The sequence below is a fragment of the Stegostoma tigrinum genome, chromosome 14, assembly GCF_030684315.1.
Source record: "Stegostoma tigrinum isolate sSteTig4 chromosome 14, sSteTig4.hap1, whole genome shotgun sequence".
NCBI lineage: Eukaryota > Metazoa > Chordata > Chondrichthyes > Orectolobiformes > Stegostomatidae > Stegostoma > Stegostoma tigrinum.
The window spans coordinates 65,337,183-65,353,522 of NC_081367.1; the positions used below are offsets into that span (position 1 = coordinate 65,337,183).

The following is a 16,340-nucleotide window of genomic DNA, read 5'->3' on the forward strand; positions in this document are numbered from 1 at the left end:
CACCTTAAGTAGCCAATTTAAGGATTTAAAAACCAAAAGAACTGCAGATGCTGTGAACCAGAAACAAAATCTGAAATTGCTGGAAAAGCTCAGCAGGTCTAGCTGCACCTGCGGACAGAAATCAGACTCACTGTTCAAGATCAAGCAACCCTGAGGAAGCAATTCTATAATTTTGTTTCTGATTTAAGAATTTAGCAGTTTGAGGTTGAAAATGCACAATATAAATGGACACACTTTATTATTCATGTGCTTCTCCTTTATCTGTGTTTTTTGAACGTTAATTTTATTCCTTATCCAAATGCAAAGAACCTTAATGGGTGTCAGATTAGACTGGTAGGTTTAACCAGGTTTATGGCTCAAGTTTGTTACAAGCACAATGGGAATTAGGTGGGCTTGGTGATTTGAAAGGTCCAGGCTGAAACTTTCAATCTGTTGGCATTATCTTTTACCTACTTTTAGTTCTCTTTTTTGTAAGAAGAAAACTTTAAAGCACTTCACTTCTTTCTCACAGCTCCCAACCGCGTACTGGAGGAAGGAGAACATTAAAAAATGTATGATTTTTGATTGGCTGCACAGCAGCTTCACATCAAAAGCTCAACACACATATATAGAAGGCTGATGCTGTGTGTGTGATATGAGCTTGTTGTTCACTCAACAATTAGCACATTAATTGCAAAACCGTGCCGTTCAAAGGAAGCTCATGTTTGTCTGGCAGCTTTGCAATTATTCTCAAAGCCACAAACCTTGTAGTTGCAATGATGGTAAGTGCATTCTTCTGTTTCCTCTTTTTGGGGTTGTTTGCATTGTTGTGGCACCTGTGTTAATGTAGTAACAAAATAATATTTTGGCAAGGGAGGATACAGGAGAAGTATAAAGCCAGCAATGGAGTGACCAATCTGGTGTCAGAAATTTCTATCCATTAAAACCTAACAATTGACTTGATCACCTTAAATAAATAATTCAAGAGCTGCTTCATGCTCGTCCAAAAATGTACAAAGAGTTAAGAAATCTTGCCGAGCTAGTTATTGGAATGTATTCATGCTCTCATGGATTATCCTGGCCTCATTGCATATTTTCCCTGACATTTTCTGTGCTTCTTGATCAGGCTTAATACGTTTTATTGTTTTCCAAAATATCTTCCTTCTTGGGTTGAGGGCATTGCTGTGTGACTGGATTTTACTGCCAATCTCTAGCTGCCCTGACAGTGTATTTTGCTAAACCCCTTCAGATGTCACTTTGGAGTCAAACATTTCAGAATAGGTTTGAAGTCTAGACTGGGTAAGGGTGGCAGGTTTGTTCCTATGAAACATGTTAACGATTCAGCTGGTGACAGTCTGACTGCTTCAGAGTCACTGCTACTGACGCCAAATTATAATTTTAACACTTAGTCTCTCAAGCTCCAAATTTTTGTGTGCTAGGTTATGAGTCAAGAACAAACTTATCCTAGTGAACAGGCTGAACAGCTGATCTTCAAAATCAGAGAGTCCTCTTTTCATAGCAAGTAAAACTATTTAATATTGTGGACACAGAATTGTAGTCACATCTACTTTTAATACATTTCACCATTTTGCACCTTCCATTAATTTAAATCTAAAACTGGAGCCATGATTCAGGGGGAATAATGTATAAAACAAGAAATTGCATAAGAGGTTCTGAAGGAAAATTTGTAATAGTTGAACTACTGCCTTGCAGAGAGCCTGTAATTGTAACGTTTATTGCAGTATTTGAAGAACATGCAATTCTTTAAACCAAAATGGTAACTTGTTTTTAATAATAACTGGAAGAACTGAGGACGTTGTAGATTAGAGGAAAAAATAGAAATTGCTGGAAAAGCTCAGCAGGTCTGGCAGCATCTGTGAAGAGAAATTAAAGTTAACATTTTGAGTAGAGTGACCCTTCCTCAGAACTCAGAAACTCTTCTGAGGAAGGGTTCCTTGGCCCAAAACGTTAACTCTGATTTCTCTCCACAGATGCTGTCAGACCTGCTGAGCATTTCTAGCAATTTCTATTGTTGCCTTTGTTTTTAATAATTATTAACAGAAATTCCAGTCTGCTAAACACGATCAAGTAAAATATTCACTTATAGCTGATCTATTTGACACTCTCCATATTTTATTGCCCAGATTATCTAATGCTGACAATTAAGACGGTCAGTTATTTTGTAGTAGCTCTGTAGTCCTAAAAATGTCTCAGAGCAACAAAATGAAACTATAGACATTGATAAATTAGTTATTTTTATTAAAAATGTCTCATTTCACTTTAAAGTTAAGAAAGGATAAAGCATTTGTACTTGAATCACACTCTTCACAAATTATTTTGTCGACAATGCAGCACTTTGGAAGTTCAGTTGCTGTTGCAAAATATGAGACTCAGGAACCAATTAGTGCTCAATAATATGCGACAAAAAACCAAATTAATAATGGTCAATGATTAGAAAAGTTGCCATGGTCCCAGAGGATCTCAGCACTGCTCTCTTATTAGAGCGAGATGGTGGTTTAACCTGAGGGTCACCATCCCTCAGGTGAGGCGTGAGGAAGAACCTTCACAGTAAACTCAGCCAGTGCGGAAATTGAACCTAGCTGAAAGCAACAAATTCTGGAGAATGCAGCAGGTCAGGCAGCTTTCATGGAGAGAAAGCAAGGTAATGTTTCAAGCTGAGATGACTTTTCATCAGAGCTGACGTGAAGTGTGGACGGGGCAGCAGTTATCGTCGGGGGAAGGTGGAAGGTTGGAGTGCTGGGGAGGAAGGATGTTGATAGCTCAGATTAAGTGATCGGAATGTGAGAAAGGCAGAAGAATAAACGTGCCTAACCACCAGAAATGCTGGCCAGCCAGCAATGCCCACATCCCACAAAAGAATTTAAACAAAGGCTCAGTTTAGCAGGATGCGATTAGTGGCTTCATGGTCTATGGTTCCACTAAGGTGGGGGGAGGGGAGAGATGTCAGAGAAAGGAACAGGTAAGGCTAAAAGAAAGAGAAGGAATAGGATTTGGTTCACAATTTGAAGGTGTTGAACTCAATATTAAGCCAAGAAGGTTTTAAAGTGCCTAATCTGAAGATGAGATGTTGTTCCTACAGTTTGCACTGTGAATTGAACCTGCACTGTTGATGTCACTCTACATTAGAGACTAGCCATGCAGCTAACTGAACCCCTTTACGAATGACTATTTGATGTTGACTAAGGGATAAATATTAGCCAGGATATCAGAAAGAAGCAAATTGATTCTGCAGTGTCTTCTCTGAAAATATCAAATAAAGCACAGGCCATGAAGCCACTAATCGCATCCTGCTAAACTGAGCCTTTTTAAACATTCTTTTGTGGGATGTGGGCATTGCTGGCTGGCCAGCATTTCTTGCCTGCCCCTAGTTGCCCTTGAGAAGGTGGTGGTGAGCTGCCCTCCTGAACCGTTGCATGTTGACACACGATGCCATTAAGCAGGGTATTCCAGGATTTTGACCCAGTGACAGTGAAGGAATAGTGATATATATCCAAGTCAGGATGGTGAGTGGCTTGGAGGGGAACTTGAAAGTGGTGGTATCTGCTGCCCTTATCCTTTTCAATGGAGGTGGTCATGGGTTTGGAAAGTGCTGTATGAGGCTGTTAATAATGATGGATTCAGTGATAGTAACACTATTGAATATCAAGGGACAATGTTTAGAATGTGTCTTATTGGTGATGGTCATAGTCTGGCGTTAGTGTGGCGTGAAATTACTTGCCACTTGTTACCCAAACATTGAATGTTGCCCCGATCTGTGTGTATTTGCACATGGACTGCTTCAGTATCTGAGGAGTCATTAATGGTGTGGAACATTGTACAATCATCAGTGAATATTTCCCCTCCTGGCCTTATGATGGAGCGAAGTTCATTGATGAAGCAGCTGAAGATGGTTGGGCCGACGACACTGCACTGAGGAACACCTGCAGGGATGTCCTGGAGCTGAGATGACTGATGTCCAACAACTATGACCATCTTCTTATGTGTCAGGTATGACTCCAACCACCAGACAGTTTGGCCCCGATACCCATTGACTGCTTGATGCCACGTTCGGTTGGATGTAGCCTTGATGTCAAGGGCTGTCACTCTCACTTCGCCTCTGGAATTTAGGTTTTTGTCCATGTTTGAAACAAGGCTATAACAAGGTCAAGAGCCAAGTGGCCCTGGTGGAACTCAAACTGGGCATCCCTGAGCAGATTATTGCTGAGCAGGTGCTGCTTGATGGCACTATTGATGACATCTTCCATCAATTTACTGGTGATCAAGGATAGGCTAATAGGACATTAATTGGCTAGGCTGGGTTCATCCTTTTATGTAATGAAAGTACTTGGGCAATTTTCCAAATTGTTGGGTAGATGCCAATGTTGTAACTGTACTAGATCAACTTGGCTAGGGGAGTGGCAAGTTCTAGAGCACAAGTCTTTTGTGCTATTGCCAGAATGTTGTCAGAGCCTATAACCTTTGTAGTATCTAATTTCTCCAACTGTTTCTTGATATCACGTGGAATGAATCAAATTGGCTGAAGACTGATATCTGTAATGCTGGGGACCATTGGAGGAGGCCGAGATGGATGATTTACACAGTACCTCTGGCTGAAGATTGCTGTGAATGCTTTAGTCTTACCTTTTTCACTGATATTCTGGCTCTTCCATCACTGAGGAGGGCGATATTTGTTGAGCCTCCTCATACAGTTAGTTGTTTAAATGTCCATTACCATTCACAACTGTATATGGCAGGATGCAGAGCTTAGATCTGATCCATTGGTTGCGGGATCGCTTATCTCTGTCTTTAATTTGCTGCTTATGCTGTTTGGTGCATAAGTAATCGTAGTTGGTCATGCCCAACAGGTTCACACCTCATTTTCAGGTATGTCTCATGCTGCTCCTGGTTTGCCGTCCTGCACTCTCCATTAAACCGGAGATGATCCCTGGCTTGATGGTCGTAGTTTAGTGGGGATACACCAGGCCATGAGGTTACAGATTGTGCTGGAGTACAACTCTGCTGCCGTTGATGGCCCACTGTGTCTCGTGGATGCCCAGTCTTGAGTTGTCAGATATGTTTGAAGTCTGTCCCATTTAGCATGGTGATAGTGCCACACAACACGCTGGGGGTTATTCTCAGTGTGAAGTCGGGGCTTTGTCTCCACGAGGATTGTGTGATGCTCGATCTAACTGATATTGTCATAGACTGATGCATCTGCAGCCAGCAGATTGGTTTTAATGAGGTCAGTAAGGATAAGAATGAGTATTTACCAACTATTCCAACGCTTTTTCCTGTCATTCAAACAATTTCCTATCCGTGTCAGTGAGTTACTCTCAATTCCATGGACTTCTACCTTAAGATTTTACCAAAAAGCCTTCTGGCTTCATAAAACAACATCGATTGAACTACCTCCATTCACCACTTCTGTCACCTCTTCAAAAAACTCTAAGATTTGTCCTAACCTTCATGAATCCTTGCTCTCCCTTCCTGATTAATTGAAAGTTTTCAAGGTGATGTTACATGATCTGATTATACACTCTAGCAATTTCCCCACCACTGATGTCAGGCTAACTGGCCTATAAAATAGTTTGAATCCAGAGATACAACTCCTGAGTCCAGGGAATTCTAAAAGACTATAGTCAGGGCATCAGTAATGTACACTCCTACCTTCTTTAACACCTATGGATAGGAACGGTCAGATCCTGAGGATTTGTCCCTTTTCAATTCCATTAATTTCCCCATTATTGCTCATTTACTTAAGCTAATTTTATTTAGATTCAATCCCTGACCCTCTATCAATTTGTCGCACAATTGTTAGTTGGATGTGTAGTGCGCCATTCAGGACTAAGACAAGGAGAAATTTCTCCATTCCGAGAGTAGTGACCCTGTGGAATTCTCGGCCACAGAAATTAGTTGAGGGAAAAAAAGAGAACATTTTTAAGAAGAAGTAAGATGCAGGTCTTTGGACTAAAGGGATCAAATGTTTTAGAAACAGGGTATGGAGTTGGATGAGCAGCCATTGTCATATTGAAGGACCAAATGGCCTATGCTTGCTCCTATTTTTTATGTTTCTATTACAGGAGGACAGAATCTTGAAGCATTGTATCAGGGAACCTCTTGCTGCTGTTGGCGACAGCGATGGAAGGTAGTTGGAAATAGTTTGAGTGGGCCCTCTCTGGGAAAGGAGGCTTGGGGATGGTGACTTTTATGAGAAGAATGTATACCTTAATCCAATGTAAATATCAAGTTTCAGAAAATGCTATAAATACTTTTTTTTGGTTAAACCTTAAATTCCCATTGTGTTTTAACGACCTGATGACAATGGAATAAAGAATCCCACTTCAAGATCTTTGCACCATCTCTGTTTTCAAAAAAAACAAAGTGTGGAGCTGGATGAACACAGCAGGCCAAGCAGCATCTCAGGAGCACAAAAGCTTACATTTCGGGTCTAAACCTCTCTGATGAAGGGTCTAGGCCCGAAACGTCAGCTTTTGTGCTCCTGAGATGCTGCTTGGCCTGCTGTGTCCATCCAGCTCCACACTTTGTTACCTTGGATTCTCCAGCATCTGCAGTTCCCATTATCTCTGTTTTCAAAAATCCTTGTTACAATTGGAGTAAGGGAAAAGAAAATCTTGGGGGTGATGAGGGTTCTTGGTTCAAAAGAACCTTTGATTATGATCCAGGTGCGAATGAGCACTGGAACAGAAAAGGCAGAAAGGTCTTGAAATCTGCAAATGGGTAACATTGAGCGAGGTTTGTGAAATCTAATTGCACAATAGGATAGCTCTGGCCCATGAAAAGCAGAAGCTAGTGCTTAATTTTCCACAGGCTAATTTTTAAAGGTTATTACATCATACAAACATTTTAACATTTCTTTAGGTTCCACAATCAACAAGAATCGATAAAATGAAGAAAGACAGGATTTGGAGCAGTGCTTCTGAAACTCAATTCTGTCATACTCTGCTCTCTTTATTAAAGTTTCATGGCTTGTGGGTGTCACTAGGTTCTCCAACATTTACCCTCATCCCTTATTTGCCGTTGAAATGGGAATCCAAATTTTTGAATCACCGTCTGGTGACAGAAGTGAGGCCCAGGGTTTTGAAACAGCGACAGTGAAGGAATGTTAATATAGTTCCAAGTCTGGACGGTGAATAATTTAAGAGGGGAATTTCCCAGTGGAGTGTTCCCAGGAATCTGCTGCCTTTGTCTTTCCAGGTGGTAGAGATTAAGAATTTGGAAGGTACTATTGAAGAAGGTTTGGTGAGTTGCTGCAGTTCATTTTGTAAATGATATACAGTGCTACCAGTGTCAGTTATGAAGGCTATAATAAAGTGTATAAATTGATGGATGGGGGTGCCAATCGTCTAGGCTGCCTTGTTCTATATGTGTGTTGAACTTCTTGACTGTATATGAGGTTGCACTCATCCAGATAAATAGAGATTATTCCCTCATAATCCTGATTAGAGCCTTGTTGATGATGGACAGGCTTTGGGGAGACAGGTAATGAGTTACTCGCTATAGACTTCCTCGGCTGTTGTAATCCCAGCATTTGTTTTGTTTTATTTATTTGTGGGACATCCTCATTGCAGGCTGGCCTGCATTTTTGTTGCCTGTCCCTATTTTCCTTTGAGAAGGTTGTGATGAGCTGCTTCTTGAGCCACTACAGTATATATGCGTTGGGTTGACCCCCAATGCAGTTAGGAAAGGAATTCCAGGATATTGTCACAGGTTGGTAAAATTGACAGATCCAGTTTGGCTTCCGGTCAATGGAAAACTCCCAGGATGTTGATAATGGGGAATGCAACGATGGTAACACCATTGAAAGCCAGTGGGGCGATGGCTAGATTCTTCTTATTGGAGATGATGAATAAAGATTGACCAAGGCTCTTCTTTCCTGCCATCCTCTGGGAGTGACACAACCTTTGGAAAAAGGGAAGTTAAGCAGCTTTGTTGGTTTTAAGCTGTCATTGGTCATTGCTCGGCTTTCTACCTCTCAGAGATCACCAGATGCCTCTTGCAAATGAAAGTTTACACCATACAGTGTGGGCCCCATATTAGCCTGCAGAACTCTATACTGATGTTCAGGCCAAGAAAATGAATACGAGGTAATTGGTGCAAAGGGAAAAAATCCAATTGCAATTTGTGATGAACAAAGTTCCTTAATATTTAACAATGAAGAAGCAAGAAGTCCCTTGAGGTCAAATATGGCTCGGCAACACAATTGGTTAATACTTCTAATTGTCCACATATATTCATACAACATCACTTCTCATGGGTTGGTTGATTCAGTCAGACTTCATCCTTTAATTAGCAAATGTTTCTGCAATGCAACAGCTTGTTTATAAAGGAGTTGGGTTATTGAAATTTTTGTGCTCATTGGACTTTGGGGAAGCAGTTTCCCGCACTACTTACATGGTATACATTGTCATGTGTGTAAATACATGTGTTTCTCTTTTTCAGTTAATGAGATTACACCCATGAAAATGCTTCCCCAAGGCTGGGATGTTAATGAGTTTTCATGACATGCTCATGCATGCAAAACAGGTTCCTGCAATGAAAAAAATTTGACCCTTCTGAAAATTTCTGAGAAGTTAATAGCAAAACTAACCAGCCATAGTTTGGTAGGAGTGATCACTGCCCAGTACTTGTGGTGACAAAATTTGATCTTCACATTGAGGATGCCTTCCATCATGTTGTGTGGCACTATCACCATGCTCGATGGAATAGACATTGACCAGATCTACAAAATCAACACTAGGCATCCAGGAGGTACTGTGGATCATCAGCAGCAACTGAATCATAATACAATATAATCTGTAATCTCATAGCCTGGCATATCCCCCACTCTACCACTACCAATAAGGCAGGGAAACAACCCCAATTCGATGAAGAATGCAGGAGGACATGCCAGAAGCAGCACCATGCATACCTAAAAGTGAGGTGCAAACAAGGTAGCTAATCTTCTCCCTTAACTCCAATTCCTCGTAAAATCGCCACATTGTTAATCGTTTTCATACCGAAAACTCCATTGTTCTTTGTCCTGCATGAACTCTATGACTGGGTAGCCACAATTTTTTGTGCTGAAAATTTCCAAGATTTATAGACATTTACACAATAAATTTTTCCAGTCTCAAACCAAGATGGCTGACTCTATATTATGTTACTGTCACCCCGTGCTCTAGATTCCCCAGTCGCTTTATCATCATGTTGATAATTGTGAGACTTAGTAGTGCCTAATTTATCACAGACAGGCAGTTTTCTCTCAGGACTGTAGCAGGATTTCGGGGGTGGGGGCAGGGATTGGGTAGCTTAGTTGGCTGGGTGGCTGGTTTGCAAAGCAGAATAATGCCAACTTTATTGACAGCATCCTGCATCAGCTGGGGCTACTGTGAAGGATTCTCCTTCTCCATCTCTCCCCTGAGGTGGAGGCACCCTCCGGCTAAACCATCACCTTCTTCTCTAATGAGAGAGCTGCGCTATAGTCTGATAAGACTACTGAGGTTGTACCTTATGAGGAGTCAAAGATTAAATGTCATGTCAGCTATATCCACTGAATCAACAGTGAATACTTAAAGTGTCAATTCTTCAATGTGTTTAATTGTGTGCCTTCCTGTTCCTCTTTAGGCTAATTCTTACTTGTTTTTAATTTCCAGGAAACGAATGAAACTTGCACAGATATTAATTCTCACGTGGAAAAGTATTACCTAACAACAATGTACTCCATTGTGTTCATAGTGGGACTCATTGGCAATGTCACTGTGATAAGTGGTTATATCTTCTGCCTAAAGAAATGGAAGTGCAGTAACATCTACCTCTTCTCCCTCTCTGTCACAGATCTCTTTTTTATTTGCACTCTTCCTATGTTTGTGATCCAATATGCAAATGACAGTGAATGGCACTACGGTGACCTGTGGTGTAAGTTTAATCGGTACTTCCTCAACTGTAACCTCTACTTGAGTGTCCTCTACTTGACGTGTATCAGTATTGATCGATATTTGCTGGTGAAAAGCCCAACAAATCTCTATCGGTTCCAGGAAAAGCAGACAGCTGCCATTATCTGCTTACTCTTGTGGATCTTTGTCACCGTGGAGCTGGTGCCTATGTTCACCTTCATTGGTCCCAAGAACATCACGGACAATGATGATAATGCTGTGGTGTGTGTTGACTATGCCAGCTCAGGGAAAGCGAGAGACAGCCTGGTTTACAGTTTGTTCCTCACCATTGTTGATTTCATCCTCCCACTCTGCATTATGGGGTATTGCTCCATCAAAACAGCCACGTGCTTAAGGGAAATAAATGCACAGCGACGCAGGACAATTAAGCTGAAAAAGCCTCATCGCCTCGTAATATTGGCAGTGGTTATTTTCTCGGTGCTGTTCACTCCTTATCATATCATGCGCAATATCCGTATTGCCTCCAGAATGGGGAAGAAGACTTGCACTTACAAGGGGATAAAAGCTGGCTATGCAATCACAAGGCCTATTGCTTACCTCAGCTCTGCCATTAACCCCATTTTCTATTTCATGCTGGGTGACCGCTTTAGAGAGACCCTCCTTAGCAAGTTGCCATTCTTTGGCCAAAAGCTGATGTCAGAGACTTCAAGCAAGGAAAAATATTGATTTAAGAGCATGACACCATCTAGTTAAGAGCCATTTTATTCTCAGCCTTCTATTCTTCTGCAGCACTGTTGAATCATAGCTGGAGTATTTTCAATGTCAGCAGTTTGAGTCACATGTATTCTTTAGCCCGAGTTGAATTTTCTTGAAATTTTCAGTAGCATTGAAGAGAGGTGTTTGGAAGCTTAAAACTCATGTTGCAATATTTCCATATTTAAGGTTGGTAGTGCCAGCTTTAGAGTTCCAGAATTAGCCACTGGTTAGCCGTTATTCCTGGGTTACTGTCTCTGCATTGCATACACCAAGGCAAAGTCCCAGACGATGGGGCCTGGAGCCATTAGTGAGAGTTAGGAAGTCATCGAGATATCATTGAGGAGGTGATAGTCTTGTGGTGTTGTGGTCAGAGTGTTAATTCAGAGACACAGGTAATGTTATGGGAACCTGAATTCAAATTGTGCCATGGCAGATAGTGGAATTTAAATTCAATGAAGAATCTGGAATTAAGAATCGAACAATGACCATGATGTCATAGTTGATTGCCAGGACAATCCTATCTGTTTCAGAGATGTAATTTAGGGAAGCAAATCTCCCTATTTGGCCTGCCTTACACGTAACTCCACACCTACACAATTAGCTCTTAACTGCCATCCTGAAATGGACTAGCAAGCCATTCCGTTCTCAGCTCACCGCCACCTTCTCAAGGATAACCTAGGGAGAGGCAATAAATACCAGCCCAGCCAGTGAGTCACAAATCTTGAAAAAAAAGACACAAATGCTAAAAACATCCTTGGAGATGGGATTATTTGTAGGTCCGGATGAAATTACATAATACAGATGAATAAAACCCTGGAGGCATCTGAAAACAAGGATGAGAATTTTGAATCAGGGCATTGGCAGATTGCAGGTTAACACAGCAATTTTAGAATTAAGGAGTGAATGGGACCTAGTATGAGCATGGACAATCATGTTTCATTGAGCTCTGGTTTACAGTTTCCATTATTTAATAGCTAAGAGATATTGCAACATGGGAATGAATACTCACACAGAAGCAAAATACTGTAGATGCTGCAAATATGACATGAAGACAGAAATTGCTACAGAAATTCAGAGGGACTAGCAGCATCTGTGGAGAGAGAAACTGAAAGAATATTATTAAGCAAGACAGGGTTAAGAAGAGATCCACCAGGTTATTGCTGGGTATGGAAGGTTTGAGTTATAAAGAAAAGTTGGATAGGCTGGGACGTTTTCACTGGAGCATAGGAGGTTAAAAGGTGATCTTATGGAAGTTTATAAAATCATGAGGGGTATAGATAGGGTTAATGGTAAGTGTCTTTTCCCTAAGGTGGGATATTTCATGACTAGGGGACATTTTTTAAGGCGCAAGGAAAGAGATTTAAAAAAGACATGAGGGATAATTTTTTATGCAGAGGGTGGTTCATATATGAAAAGAGTGGATGCAGGCACAATTACAACACTTAAAAGACACTTAGATAAGCATATGAATTGGAAAGATTTGGAGGGAAGTGGTCTAGGAGCAGGTAGGTGGGACTAGTTAAGTTTGAGATTATGTTCAGAATGGAACCAGCCCAGTTCTTCCCCTCTCTCCACTGCATCTCAAAACCAGCCCAGCCTGTCTCTGCTTCCCTCACCTGTTCTTCCTCTCACCCATCCCTTCCTCCCACCTCAAGCCACACCTCCATTTCCTACCTACCACCTCATCCCGCCTCCTTGACCTGTCCATCTTCCCTGGACTGACTTATCCTCTCCCTACCTCCTCACCTATAGTGTCCTCTCTACCTATCTTGTTTTCTCTCCATCTTCGGTCCGCCTCCCCCTCTCTCCCTATTTATTCCAGTTCCGTCTCCCCATCTCCCTCTCTGATGAAGGGTCTAGGCCCGAAACATCAGCTTTTGTGCTCCTGAGATGCTGGTTGGCCTGCTGTGTTCATCAGCTTCACACTTTGTTATCTTGGATTCTCCAGCGTCTGCAGTTCCCATTATCACTGGTTTGACTGTAGCATCTGTTTCTGTGCCAAATGACTCTATGACTCCATAGCCAGTTAAGAACAGAGTCATATCAGACTCAGAATAGAACTCTCCGCAGCATTTGCAAGATCTGTTGAGTCTTTCCAGCATTTTCTGTTTTATTTCGAAGCAAACACTGTTCACTCATTGTATTTTCCTATCTTCGCCTCAGCCTCTTCAACGTGCCTCTCCGATAGCGTGGAACTCTGAGGGAAACACTTAATGTTTAGAATTTCTCACAATGAAATTGCCACTTAACCAAATTGAAATACCCTGACTAAGAATGGAGGAACAAACATTTAAATCTCTCAACTTCACTCATTCCCTATCTCGGCTCAGATTCCGTTCAGCATTTCTCAATGAAACAAAGGTATGTCACACACTTTTGTTATACATATACAATGGTGAAGTCAAGTCCTACCCTGAAAAACCAGTACTCAAGTCAAATAGTTTGGAAGGCAATATAAGAAGGATCAGGAAAATAGCCATTGCATGATGACAGGCCTGAAATAGAAATAGCTGGAAAAGCTCAGCAGGTCTGGCAGCATCTATTCTGAGGAAGGATCACTAGACCCAAAACACTGACTGATTTCTCTCCACAGATGCTGCCTGATCTGTTGATATTTTCTAGCAATTTCTGTTTTGTTTCTGATTTCCAGCATCCATTGTTCTTTCAGCTCTGGAGGAGAGCAAGATGTTTGTGAAAAATGAGAAAATTTGAGGACTTGGGAAAGAATGAATTAATAGGATACAATGCAATGGAGATTGATTTGGAAGGTAAAGAAGGGGAAGAGAGAAAGATCATACAGAATCGTTCAAAGAAAGCTTATATTAATCAAGTTGGCGAGATAAAATCAGCAATATTTTGTCATTATTTCATTATTATATTTCAACATAAATGACTTGCTTATTTAAAGCTGGCACACATTGTCTAGCCCTTAGTTGTAACCATTTACATTAACTTCGGCAAGAAATCAACTTGTTTACGTTGATTAATGTCTACGGTTTACTCATTTTCTCATGTAATAGGGACAAGTCACATGTATTTCCTGCAGATTTATGTTTCAATAAGACTATCACTGCATTATTATTAGCAAGTCAGCAGCACAACATAACATTTGTAGAACCTTTATTGCTTGTGTTTATGTTTTCCTGGAGATAATTTGATCAAAATAATCAACCTAACTGCTTTATCACTTCTGTAAAGATATGCCTTTAATGTGAACACCAACATATCACGATAATGAGCCTGGGTTAAAAACACCTTCTCTATTTCTCTATTAATTTTGTGTTTATTATGTAAAAACATTTTTTGAGTGAATTCTGTTGTGTGAATATTAAAAGCAAGTTTACAGAAATCATTCTGCATCCATTTCTTGGATTGTAGTTCTTTGCTGAAATATTTAAACAACATTAAAAGCACCAATAAATAGCTACATAAGAAGTAGGAGCTATGACCCGTTCTTCCACTCAACAAGATGGCCAATCTTCTCCCTTAACTCCAATTCCTCACAAAATCCCACATCATTAATCGTTTTCATACCAAAAACTCCATTGTTCTTTGTCCTGAATGAACTCTATGACTGGGCAGCCACAATTTTCTGTGCTGAAAAGTTCCAACATTTATAGCCATTTAAACAAATAATTTTTCCCTGTCTCAAACCAAAATGGCTGACTCTATATTATGTGACTGTCACCCCGTGCCCTAGTCTCCCCAGTCACATTCCATAAAGATAGAATCACAGAGATGTATAGCAAGGAAACAGACCCTTCGGTCCAACACACGCATGCCAACCAGATACCTTAAACTAATCTATTCCCTTTTGCCAGCACTATCATATCAGTCTAAACCCCTCCTATCCATATAACATTTCAGATGCCTTTTAAATGTTGTAATTCTACCAGCCTCCACCATCTCCTCTGTCAGCTAATTCCATGTATGCACCACCCTCTGTGTGAAAACATTGGCCCTTAGATTTCTTTTAAATCTTTCCCCTCTCAGCTTAAACTTATTCCCTCTGGTTTTGGACTCTCCTACTCTGGGGAAAAGACCTTGACTATCCATGTCCTTCATGATTTTATAAACTTCTATAAGGAATCACCACACAAGCCTCCAATGTTATAGCTTTTAGTGAAGTCATCTTTGAATCTTCCAACTTGGACAAAATGTAAGTCTAGTCTTTTCATACCTCGATCTATAGTTCAATCCTCTTCGACCATTCTTCGACCAATCTAGTGGATACTTGTTGCACGCTCTCTAAATTAAATGCATGTTTCCCAAAGTGAGGAGAGAGGACATGGCACCCCCAGTGTGGGGCTTTTGTGATGCGGTGGTACTATCCCTACCTGAAGCCCAGGTTCAAGTCCCATCTGTCCTGGAGGTGTGTGAAAGCATTTCTGCACAGGTTGATTACAAAATATTTGCCCTGTGATGTGGTCTTTGTATAACCCCTACCAGCAGGCTTTTATATAATTCATCAACCTTCCTGTTGCAAGCAACTGAAAATCTGAGGGGCAGCGTGGAATAAAAGGTATTTAAATAGATCTGCACATCTTGAATCCATATCAGTAGCTCAACTGTTATCCCCTTAAAGACCCGTCTTAAACTTAGAGATATCAGGAGATATGACTGCTTCCTTCATCAGGGATTCACTTAAAATTCATCATCATGACTTTGCAGAATTCAACTGAGTCGCGCTGTGAAAAATCCTGACAACAAATTGTTGTTTGATTTCTATACAAATAGGCGAAAGATGTTTGGCAGGGGTTTTATGATTTTTCAATTTGTGAAGCAGTAAAGTACCCCTCTTGTCTTTCCCCATTCCTTCCCCTCCCCAATTCACCCTGTACTCTCCTTCCACCCCGAACACAACAGTAGACCAACTCTGACTCATGTCAAATTTGGGATCCATTCCCAGGATCAGCAGCCAGGTTTTTTCAGCAAGGTTAAGCAATTTACAGCACTTGGTCAACCACGCACATCACCGGAATTTGCAGCGTGCCATGCAGCTGTCAGCTTGCACAACACTATTTCTCAACACTCCAGCTCTAGAGAAAGAACAAAGGTCTTAAAAATCGAAACAAAAACTTTCCACTGCAGTCCCTGAAAACTGCAAAGATCCAAGTAAAAGAGAGAGTATTTATCAGAAGAGCTATTCTACCTTTATGCAAAATTCATGCATGCACACTTTCCAAAATGCATCGATGGGCTGACAGTGGGTCATGTAGCATTACTTTAGCATCTATTGCCCACCTGCCTCTCTCCATTGCCTCTCAATTTCTTTCCCTACATTGCCAACAATTTCCCCATTCCTACCTGCTAATCCTTCTGCACCATTCATATAATTGGGCGACTGTATATGTAGAGTTTGCAAATTATTTTCATGTCTGCTTGGGTTTCCTCTAGATGTTCCTGGAAAAGTGATATCCTAGTGGAATTATCACTACACTGTTAATCCAGAGACCAAAGGCAATGTTTTAGCAACACAGGTATGAATTCCGTCACAGCAGATGGTGGAATTTGAATTCAATTAATATCTGGAATTAACAGTCTAATGATGACCATGAAACTATTGCCAATTGTCAAGAGATTCCCAACTGGTTCATGAATGCCCTTTAGAGAAGGAAGCTGCCATCCTTACCTGGCCTGGCCTACATGTGACTTCAGACCCACAGCAACATGCTTGACTCTTAACTGGGATTAGGGATGGGCAATAAATGT

General features: G+C 41.0%; 1 protein-coding gene across 2 annotated transcripts; it reads left to right on the forward strand.

Annotated features, from left to right (window-relative positions):
• Positions 1-645: 645 nt before the first annotated feature.
• Positions 646-13,878, forward strand: LOC125457871 (succinate receptor 1-like). 2 transcript variants are annotated; one of them, XM_048542585.2, is made up of 3 exons: positions 652-761; positions 6,060-6,124; positions 9,633-13,878. In XM_048542585.2, exons 1-3 carry the CDS (start codon positions 701-703, stop codon positions 10,596-10,598), a joined length of 1,092 nt encoding a protein of 363 aa, XP_048398542.1. In that variant the 5' UTR covers positions 652-700; the 3' UTR covers positions 10,599-13,878. The 2 variants fall into 2 exon arrangements, with proteins under 2 accessions (XP_048398543.1, XP_048398542.1); XM_048542586.2 differs by lacking the exon at positions 6,060-6,124 and having other exon boundaries at positions 646-761.
• The last annotated feature ends 2,462 nt before the right edge of the window (positions 13,879-16,340 follow it).